The 11,166-nt window shown below is 32.3% G+C and overlaps 1 protein-coding gene across 3 annotated transcripts; it reads left to right on the top strand.

The window, feature by feature from the left end:
• The first annotated feature begins 237 nt into the window (after window positions 1–237).
• On the top strand, window positions 238–9,705 carry LOC125600843 (homeobox protein knotted-1-like 6). Of its 3 annotated transcripts, none has more exons than XM_048773434.1 (5): window positions 238–561; window positions 897–1,022; window positions 1,110–1,248; window positions 9,018–9,244; window positions 9,327–9,705. In XM_048773434.1, exons 1-5 carry the CDS (start codon window positions 238–240, stop codon window positions 9,483–9,485), a joined length of 975 nt encoding a protein of 324 aa, XP_048629391.1. In that variant the 3' UTR covers window positions 9,486–9,705. The 3 variants fall into 3 exon arrangements, with proteins under 3 accessions (XP_048629391.1, XP_048629390.1, XP_048629389.1); XM_048773433.1 differs by having other exon boundaries at window positions 9,009–9,244; XM_048773432.1 differs by having other exon boundaries at window positions 9,006–9,244.
• Window positions 9,706–11,166: the final 1,461 nt, after the last annotated feature.

Raw genomic sequence — 11,166 nt, 5'->3', positions numbered from 1 at the left:
TTATTTATTTGTTTTTAAGTTTTTTTTTTGCCAAAAAAATATGATCCCTGCGTCCTCCAATCCTTCACCTTCTTTCTCTTTCTCTTCCTTGCACAAAAACAACACTACCATCAAAATATTATTGTACTAAAATCGCAAATTTTGCTAAACCAAAGGTTTCATTCAGTTCTTCATCGATTATTTCGTTGTTCTACAGAGAAAAGAACCTCGAAAGAAGACGTTAGTTGTGTAACGGCGATGGATGGAATGTACGGTTTTCATCCAACCGACGGTGATTACTCAGATAAGGCGGTGCTTATGATGTCTCCTGATAATCTCATGTTTCCTTCTGATTACCAAACCTTGCTTTGCTCCTCCGCTGGAGACAATCGTGTCTCTGATGTATTCGGATCCGACGAGCTACTCTCAGCAGCCGCCTCCGCTTTGTCGTCTGAGGCTGCGTCGATCGCTCCTGAGATCCCAAGAAACGATGATAAAGTCTCTCTCGGTATCATCAAGGGGAAGATCGCTTCTCATCCTTTGTATCCTCGGTTACTCCAGGCTTACATCGATTGCCAGAAGGTGATTTTATTACTCGCTTGTTCACTGTTCATGCGATTTTGCGTTCTGTATGTTTTGCCTTTTGATTTTTTTGTACTCATAAGGATGACTTTTGTAGTTTTATTAGCTCTTCAAGAACTTTGAGCATCTTCATCGTTCTTGAATGCATCACTTCAGAATTCTAGGCTGCTTCTTTCTTTCATCGAGAAAAAAAATCACGTTTAAGATTGAGAGGATTCAAAACTGTTTTTATCGTTATCAATTGTTTTCTTATAATTTTATGGTTAAGACAAAGGAGAAACAAAACCATATGTTTGGTAATAATATTCTTTAATTTTTTTTATAACTGTAAGCAGGTCGGAGCGCCGCCGGAGATAGCGTGTCTACTGGAGGAGATTCAACGGGAGAGCCATGTGCATAAGCAAAACGTTGTCCCGTCGTCTTCTTGCTTCGGAGCTGATCCTGAACTTGACGAATTCATGGTCTCTATCTCTCTCACACTCTCTCTCGATTTTTTTTGGATTTTGTTTTTTTTACTTAGATAAATCTATGGGTTGGTGAGATTCCAGGAAACGTATTGCGATATATTGGTGAAATATAAGTCGGATCTCGCAAGGCCGTTTGATGAGGCTACGACCTTCTTGAACAAAATCGAGACGCAGCTTCGGAACCTATGCACTGGTGTTGAGTCTGACAGAGGACTTTCGGGTATGTCTCTCTGGTTCAGTTTTTTTATTTGGTGAATTAGTCTCTCAGTGATGTTTCTGTGTTGTGTGAGATTTATACTGCTTTCCGGGATATACTCGTTATACTAATTTACCTCTTTAACCAAGAAGGATATATAGCTGGTTTCCATAATTTTGATTCATATGATTGGGAGCTTAATGATTTCAAGAACCCTAGGTCTTGAAGTGAGGGTACAAAATAGTAGAAAATAAAATAAAACCCTAAGTTTTGTAGGAGATTTTTGAGTAGCTGAGTCACATATTTTATCTCCACAGCCACTTTCCTTTATGTTTTGTGTGTTTGTGTCTTTGGACTGCTCCATAGTTCGTGGTTTAGTGTCTAATTGCATTGGAAGCAATTATCTCAGTTTTAATATAATGTGTAGCCATACGAGGTGGGCTTTCCTAACTCTTTTATTTCTTGTTCATCTTTGTTGAAATCATACATTTTTAAAACTTTATACCCTTTTTTCTTTTCTTTCCATGTCAGAAAGAAAAATGATCTTAAACTTTTGCGGTAGAGATTCTGATTTTGACGTTTCAGAGTCTTGTTGCGTACTGAAATTTTAGTATATTTTTTTCCAACTAGTTGCTTTTCCCGTGAAAACCCATCGACAGAAAACCTAGTCATGACCTTTTAGTTACCAATATTTTTTGTTAGTTTTCACGAGCTTATTTTGCTTAACCTCTCGTTTAGATTATGATTAAAACTTTGTTTACTGTATTTTTCTCTTACTGGATAACCAACTATTTTATTATAAAAACACTTTTTATGATCACTCAGTCACAAATAACTTTTGAATTAGTAGAAGTAGGCCCTGAGTATAAGGATAACAATATTTTCACCATATTTATGTGTCTTCAGAAGGAAAAACATTTACCACATAAACTCCTACTATTTTTAATGAATACACTGGACTAGAGAACTATAGGCCATTCGCATTGGTTGAGAGACTCCTTAGGTTCTCAACACAAGTTTTTATATATATATATATACTAGATGATGGCTAGCTCTTTGTCCGGACTCTATATACCTAATAAATTTTAGTTTTTTATTTCATATTTTATTTTTGGAGTGTAGATTTAGATTAAAATATTTTTATAGTAATAAAAAAATTAGAAAACTTGGATTTATAATACAACACTTATTATACTTGTGGATTGAACTGAACTCTAGTGATATTGAAATCATTATAAACAGTCACAACTCATAAAATATCAACAAATAACAAAAGCGAATAAACATATATATTATCAATAATTTAGATTTTTAAAATCATGAGAAAAAAGCAAAAACAATAAATTGAAAACATTACCTTTGTATTTTCTTAGATTCTACTTATATTATATTTATTATTTGCCATGCTTCAATAATTTTTAATATTTTAGTTAATTTTCATTTTGTTGCTTATATATTATTTACTATTTTGGTTTAAATGTATTATATGAATATTTTTATTTTTTTATTGGATTAAAAACTAATTTGATATATTTTCACTAAATTTTGTTTATTTATCTTTTGTATATTTATTAGTTTATGTATTATTAAAAAAAAAGTTTATGCATTATTCTCTAATTTTTTGTTTCTCTTTTTGTATTATTTTAAACATCATTGGAATCTAAAAGACCATAAGAATGTACTACATATTAATCATCTCACTCAATGAAGTAAAGTAAGAAGGCAAATATTCTCTTTTAAAACCAGCAACATGAATGAAACAACAAAAAAATAATTTGAAACACACAAAACTAAAATAAAAATAAATCAAGTAAACTGTAAATTAAGAAATAAAAATTTATGATAATATAGAAGTAAGACATAAAAAGAAAAACAAATTGAGATAATGATAAATTTTCTTGGTTTACTCGATAAATATACACACATATTTATCTTACTATTTCATAAATTTAATTTTACAGAGTCGTCTTACTATTTTGTAAATTTTTTTTTTATGAATGAAAATAGGTAATAATAATTATATTGTTATAATAGATTTATGGTTAGTTATATATTTAATACACTTAATTATTTATTTGTTAGTCAATCCGAGTAACGTGATCATGTGATCATGTGATCCTTTTCCTTGGGTTAGTTTTTTTGTAGGTAAGATTAAATATTCTTTATACTATAAACTGGAAACTTGTGAAATAATCCTGATTTTAAATTCTTATAAATCGAGTAGCGAGTATTTACTCAAAGTTATCATTGTAATGAATTTCATTGTTAAAATAACCATTATTAAGATTCTAAAACAAATTAGTATTTTTGTAACCGATTGATATGATAAATATTATATATACTGATTAATTAATTAAAATATAACTATTTATTAAAGTTAACAAAGATTTTAACCACTTTAACTTTTAAACGTGAGAGCTCGATTGCAAAAAATCATTTCTCAAATAATAGTATATAGATAAATATTTAAAAAAAAAAAAATATATATATATATATATATATATTTAATTCTTTTTAATAATAATATTGATTGGACTAGTGATTTATTCTGAATTCGTACCATATATAATTAAATAAATTTTTTTGTAACAATATAATTGGACTAATGATTTCTCAAATAATAATATAAACGGATATAGCAATCTTCTTAAATGTTTGACACTTGCTAAAATAGTTTCTCCTATCGATCTCCTTGTCTCTCCTCTCTCTTATTTTCTCTTATTTGTTCTTGTCTCTCCTTGATATACCATTGACTCTGTCTAGTTCAAGTTCCAAAAACCCCATGTAGATTTTTGTTGATCATCGGAAGTGGTGACATTGCCAAGTGTCTGGTCTTATCTGCATGTCGTGGGTTTGGCGTCTTGTTGGACTTATACTACTAACATATGTGTTTTAGGTTTATGTTAATATACGAATGAAACGCTTTAGAGAAGTGCATTTTTTTGTGCGTTTGCTTGATGTGTTCTAGGGTTCTTAGTTATTGCAGAATACGTTTTTGTGGCCATTAACAAATTAAAAGATCCATTACTGGAATTACTGATAATGTATTGGATATCTTTTTTTTTAATCGAAAACTTAGTTTGAAACTCCACCTGAACGAACTAGCTGTAAAGAAATCAAACGGACTTTTCCAGCTTTGCAGGGTTTTCCTTATGTGGTAGATCTCTAATGCAGCTTAACTTGTACTTGGGTTTTATTGTTTATTGTGGAAAAAGCTGCTGATACTTAACATTTCAACGTATTTTTATTAATTAATCAGAGATTGCGTAGAGAATCATCTGGAAAAGGTTGATAAATAGATCACTGCAGGTTGGTGATTAATTTTTTAAAAATTGTTCAAAGTACATCTTGCCTTTTCAACGATCTGATCTCTCTCTTTTTTTTAACTAGTTGTGAGTTTAACCTTCTTTTTTCTTTCTTCTTGAAAAACCCAGTTTTGTGGCACCTGAATGGATCATAAACTAAAAAATATTTGGTTTGGTTTAGATGTGATGTTCTAGTTTCTTTGATAAGATCTCTCATGTTAATCTAGATTAGTAATACAACAACTCAGTTCAACTCAGTTCCCGGAAGCTGATTTAAATTAGATTTATTATTTCTCCGCTTTTGGACTATAAGCGATTTTGAGCTGGTGTGGTTACACAACTAGTACAAACTTTTAGGCAACATGTTCATGTTGTCTCGTCCTTTCTCTGGATTAGGTGGAACAAAGTTTCATATTCTTTTTTGTTAGCTAATATAGTGATCGTTTAGCTTGATGGAGAGGATGGTGTCTTGTTGGCTTTATTGGGGTCGATATTTCTCTTATATTTGGATTACTATCATTACTAATGTTGCATGCAAGATTGTAGATGTTTTGCATATATGATCTAGAAGAGTAGAATATTGCAATGATCAGAAAAGAGGAGCATTCTGCATGATAAGCTTTAAAGTTAAAGGTTCAGAGTCACATGGACTCCCGTGTATTCCGCTAGTGATCTCCCACCATTGACCCCACCTTACCTTTCTCTCATAAGATTTTGTTTTTGATTTGGTTAAAGATTTACTAAAGTAGAAAAAGGAGACATAGGGTTCTCTATACCCCAATCAAATCATCTATAAGAATGTGACTATACTTTATTAAGGATATATATCCCACATCGGGAATTCTAAGAGACATTACGTGGAAATTCTAAGGGACATTAAGTAATATATAAAAAGTTATGCCAAATCCATTAATTACCAATTGGTTTTAAGTTAGAAGTCTATAATAAATCCGAATCTAACATGGTATCAAAACCCCTAATTAATATAACCCTATCCGATCGGATATAAATGTCGTAATTGACACGTTCGACCGAGTATAAATGTCTTAAAGTTCTGAGATTTCTGGTCCATAAAATCCATCATCTCGAAAAGGGGTATTAGGGATATATATCCTATATCGGGAATTCTAAGGAACATTAATTAATATATAAAAGGTTATAGCAAATTCATTAATTATCAATTGATTTTAATTTAGATGGTCGTAATAAATCCGAATTTAACATGCTTCTCTCTGCCTTTCTCAACTCTTTTGCATATTAGTAAGTAGTGGTCGACATTTCCCGTGGCTGCGTTGTTCCCTTGGTGGGTCGTATTATGTCTCTCCGAGGCACGCTACTTGCACGTGTCTACTTATATGCATGTTACCCCTTCTTTGGTCAAACCCTATTTTTTCAGCAGTTAATGCATAGCTGAAAATGTAATAAATTCCAAACTATCTTTCTGTCATTAAACTATTAACCTCATCCACATGTATGTGTATACAATATGAGCCTTGAGGCTTTGCTTTCAATGGTTTCTCTGTATATAATATGACATGGCCCTCTATAGTAAATTTCATTAGATGACTTCGTAGGTATGTTACAGTTTACTTTCAACTAGTTATGCTTAACCTAGTGCATGCCTTACCCTTCTTTGGAAAAGATTTTTGGACTGTAATGTGTTCAATTATTAAATCTTTTACTTATTTTCTATGCGCAAACTTGGATATTAATCTTTAGTGAGGGTTACAAGCAGAATGCTCATCTTTTGCGGATTACTTGTTTTAATATATAACTAGAGCTAGGTGTGCGGGTATTTCTTTTAGAATATATATAAACATTTTAAAACATAATAATTTAATTGTTGCATTTTTACTAATTTAGTTTATTTTATTGTTGAGATCCTATATTGCAGTACCCTATGTAGTTATACAGATAATAATTTGATCCATGTGTTAAATGTACCATGTCCTGTCAGATTTATATTAACATTTCTTTCATATATTATTTTATGATTTGAACGTATTATTAATTTTATGATGTTTTGGGTAAAATTTTAAATCAGTTTAAAATATTTAATTACTAATAATTTTTACACCTATACATTTTGGACATGTTAGAAGTGCAATATCTAACTATATAAATAAAACTTGGATAATTAAAACATGCATGATAGAATTCACAATTCCATGGTTGTTTTTTCAAATTTCAACCGGTCTATATGTATTCGCGGACACAATATGTTAATCATCTAATCACAATAAGACCGCTTTAAAATATCTCAAAATATTAAAATTTTACCTCAACTGCTGCCAAAATTTCAGAGATGGGTCTGACTTGAGTCTCATTCCAATCTTTATCTTGATGCTTAATCAACTTCTTGTCACTATTTCTCTCACAAAGAGCAATAGGAAGATCATCGTTTATCATTCTGTAATTAAAGCAAAATATTTTCAAGATTTTGTTAGTCCATGAGATTAAGATGAAAGTCAATAGCTTCTTTCATGGTTGGGTCGAGAGTCACAACTGCATTTATGATTTGTACATCTCCTATTTCCCATAAAGAAAACGTAATGTTAAGTGGAATTTTGTTCACAAAGAAACTAAAAGAATTTTTAATACTTTTGTAAAAGCTGATTTTAGCAAACCTAATCAAACATAGAATCATATGATCACTGGTACGCTCTTCAGTAATTGCTTTCTTAAGAAGAATAAAACCTCGGTTAGTGGCATTTTTTATGTTAATTGTGTGTTTTGGATGCAAAAAAAGAGTAGATGGTAAGAAATGTATATGTATAGGACGATGACATGGTTAGTGAGCTAATTAATTTCATATTTAAACTTTCATTGATTGTAGGGAATATTATTTTTTTTAAAGTTTATAATTGGAAATAAATTTTATAAAATATTTAAAAAGGTAGAATTTTAAAACAGAGTGTATCACGGAAAATATATATGTTTGATTTTAGGTGTAGATAAGTAAATTAGTTAATATGTTAAAGATTTTTGTGAACAACCTATAATATTTAAAATATTTTTATTGTTATTAGGAAATCTTTTAATACGTGGGTGGTAGGTATGTATATATATTGAGTTTCTATAATCTCGTTTTGGGATATTTTTTTTTATTCGTTGATCAACATTTTTAAGTTTAGATTTTTGTAACTAATTTTGATAGATATTTCGGTATACAAATTGATTTTTGAATTGTACACCAAGACCAAGTATGTTGTGAAAAGAATTTGTTTGCAATTACTAAACCAATGACTTCGTATGCCACCGATACTATAATCTGTGGTCAACGTTGTAACAAACTATATTAAATCGGTTTGATAGATTGTTGCAAGTACATGTATTTAAAGATTAAACCAATTACTCTATATGCCACAAAATGGATACTACTGTATAATGCTAGGTCTTGGATTTATTATAAAAACTTTCTAGTACGATATATAATACGATCACTATCAATAATGAATAGTTAAACTCATAGTTTTGATATATATGGACTAAGTCCAACGAACCATACTGGTATAGTTTGCGTAGATTAGGAAATGGTTCAGCAAAATAATTAATTTATATATTGTTTTAAATAAATACATCTTAATTACTCAGTGGCATGAGATTGTAATTTTTTAGGAAAAGTCAAAGTTATTTCAAATTTGTACTTCAGTTTTAATAGTTTAGATTTCTCTAGTACTGTGTGTATGTAATAGGATTAGGTTAGTCCACTATTTTGTTAGTGCATGACTGACTGAAAGTGAACTCTTTTAATTCGGTAGTAACTACGGTTGCTTTCTCGGACGCAATTGTTCCGTCACACAGTCAAAACTATTATGAAATCAGGTAATGTTTCTTGAATCATCTTTTGGGGTGGAGTTTGATGTCAGGAAGCTCTCTGGGTAAGTGGGTCAGTAAAGTCGTTGGGGCATGTAATATAAAATGTTCTAACTTATTAAAAAGAGAGAGAGAGTGAGAAAAAAAGTGAAAATGAAGTTTGGGTGTTGGGGTGTTGTGTGGAGAGAAGAACATAAATGTGAGGTGAAGCGTAAATTCAGGGGGTTCACAGAACATGTATTAAGTATGTACACATGTCATCTTTGAATTGGATGATAAAGTAGGGCAAGTGTGGGGGATGTGTCCTCATGGAGACAAGACTATTAGTCCTCTCTACTGACACAATGACAATGGAGGTAACTATTCACTGCGGCGGCTTTGTTTTGAATGCTGCCCTCAACAATCGTGTGCACCCTCGAAGTTCTCTCTTCTTTTCCAGTTTTGCCCTCTCTGCTTATTGAGCCATTTAGCCGTTTTAGCCGAGAAGCCAGCTCTCTAACTGTAGAGTTATTATTTTTATTTGATTCCATGTTCGTGGTTTTCCTTCTGTTTTCTACTAACTTTTTCTAACCATTAATATCGACGTGCATGTGATATATGTTTCACTTCATTCTAACGGCATAAAAGCTACTGATTTGACTTTCAATTTTGCATGTGCGGAAGATGGTGCAGTTTCATCCGACGAGGAACTGAATGGAGGCGATGAGATATTACAGGACGGGAAACAAATATGCGAAGATCGTGATCTCAAGGACAGACTGCTGCGTAAATTCGGGAGCCGTATAAGTTCTTTAAAGCTGGAGTTTTCAAAGAAGAAAAAGAAAGGAAAGCTACCAAAAGAAGCAAGACAAGCTCTTCTTGATTGGTGGAATGTTCATTATAAGTGGCCTTACCCTACTGTAAGCCATAAACACACTAACCATAATTACAATTATATATTTAATTAGTGGTGGTGATAGAATATCATGTGAATGTGTACAGGAAGGGGATAAGATAGCTTTAGCTGATGCAACGGGTTTAGACCAGAAACAGATCAACAATTGGTTTATAAACCAAAGAAAACGTCATTGGAAGCCGTCAGAGAACATGCCTTTTGCGATGATGGACGACTCTAGTGGATCATTCTTTACCGAGGAATGAAAGTTATGGTATTTAACGTTGGATTAAAAAGAAAAGAAATGGAGGTGTTAGTGACATGTTTCCTTCGTAAAAATTCTGCTTTTGCTATGCCGACAAAAGAAAAAAATGGTACATGAATGGTTTATTTACTCGGTCACATGTAGGAAAGGACAAAGGGACAAGCCCATCAATGCTTTGTAACTATTATTATCGGTGAATAAAAGGGTTATATTTATAATAATAATAACAATAATAAACTACTCTGGTCTCTTCTAAGCTCTAAGGATTTGGAAACTTGTGGAATGATTCATCGTTTACTACATCCACTCGCCATATTTTTTGCTTAAAATTAGTTGGGCTCTCAAATTATTATTAGGCCGATTAAATTTTAAGTTGGTTCTCATAATTATTATTCGGACAATCTCGGCCCAGTAACTAAACTGTAACTAGATTTGACCCAATCCGTGTAATTGGAAACAAAAACAAACATGATCCGTTAATCAGCGGCCGACACTATTCAATACCATATGCCACTTTATTATTTTTTTTTTTATGCCACTTTATTTTATATCACGTTGTATTTTCATAATGTTCAATATACTGAAACTTCTTTTACCATTCGTGAAGGGATGATTGGAAGTTCGAAATCGAATTGTTAGAAGAACTAGAGGCTCTTGTTTAGAAGCTGGCCATTATGAGTTTATCGGTATTTCATGGAAAATATGGTCGTTGTGAGATAAACGAATAGCATTGAGATGACACTTCAACTCCAAGAACCTAGCACAAAATTCACACTCTTCATATTAGTCTTGTTTGTAGTAACATTCTTTGTTTGTTAGTGTGAGAAGATGGGCCAAACTCAATCTCAGCCCAATAAGCTATACCTGCACAATAAAGGAAAGACATTAGTTTTCCTTTTCACGTTATCATGTCGGTTAAACTAAACTGCTAAGGCAATTGGTAATAGGAAAGTCTGGTGACTATAAATAGGGAGGAAGTCATAGCTTTTAGGATCATCCGATACAAAGAGAATACAATAGATAGAAAGAACAAGTTAGGCTTTGCATAAGAGTTGTCTTGTGATCTATATTGTGTTCTAAAGAAACCTTCAAAGTTAATAAAACCAAGAACAGAGTTTGTTATCAAATTGATCGTTGAGTTCCATAAGCACAAGGTTGGATTAATATCCTAACAAGTGGTATCAGAGCAATCCAGGTTAGATTGCAGGTGCTTAAGGGATGGGGAAAACGAGGATCGAAATTGATAGGTTCGACATAACCGGAGATTTCTCGTTGTGGAAAGTTCGTATGATGGCTCACTTTGGAGTCCTGGGGCTAAAGGACATCCTAACTGATGAGTCCTTCTGTTGGATCCGCCTAAAGAGGAAGCATAAGGAGATACGAAGGTCACAGGAGATGGAACTACAGATTCAAGCTCAAAGATCGACCCTGATAAACTTGGAAAGTCGGAGAAGGCTAAAGACCTCATCATCGTCAACGTAGGTAACCAAGTTCTACGGAAGATCAGCCATTGTGAAAACGCTGCTGCAATGTGGACCGCATTAAACACGCTGTACACAGAAACCTCTTTGCCGAATCGTATCTACTTGCAACATAAGTTCTACACGTTCAAGATGAACGATTCTAAGGGGATAGATACAAACGTTGATGATTTTCTAAAGTTAGTAGCAGACCTAAGTAAC

Source organism: Brassica napus, unplaced genomic scaffold (assembly GCF_020379485.1).
Source record: "Brassica napus cultivar Da-Ae unplaced genomic scaffold, Da-Ae ScsIHWf_2408;HRSCAF=3113, whole genome shotgun sequence".
Taxonomy (NCBI): Eukaryota; Viridiplantae; Streptophyta; class Magnoliopsida; order Brassicales; family Brassicaceae; genus Brassica; species Brassica napus.
The sequence above is the reverse complement of the archived record's forward strand: the minus strand, read 5'-3'. Positions and strand labels throughout refer to the sequence as shown.

Coding starts and splice junctions, on each gene's coding strand:
- LOC125600843 (XM_048773432.1), top strand. CDS start 238: ATGGATGGAATGTACGGTTTTCATCCAACCGACGGTGATTACTCAGAT. Junction 1,249..9,005: donor GTCTGACAGAGGACTTTCGG/GTATGTCTCTCT, acceptor TTGCATGTGCGG/AAGATGGTGCAGTTTCATCC. Junction 9,245..9,326: donor ATAAGTGGCCTTACCCTACT/GTAAGCCATAAA, acceptor GAATGTGTACAG/GAAGGGGATAAGATAGCTTT.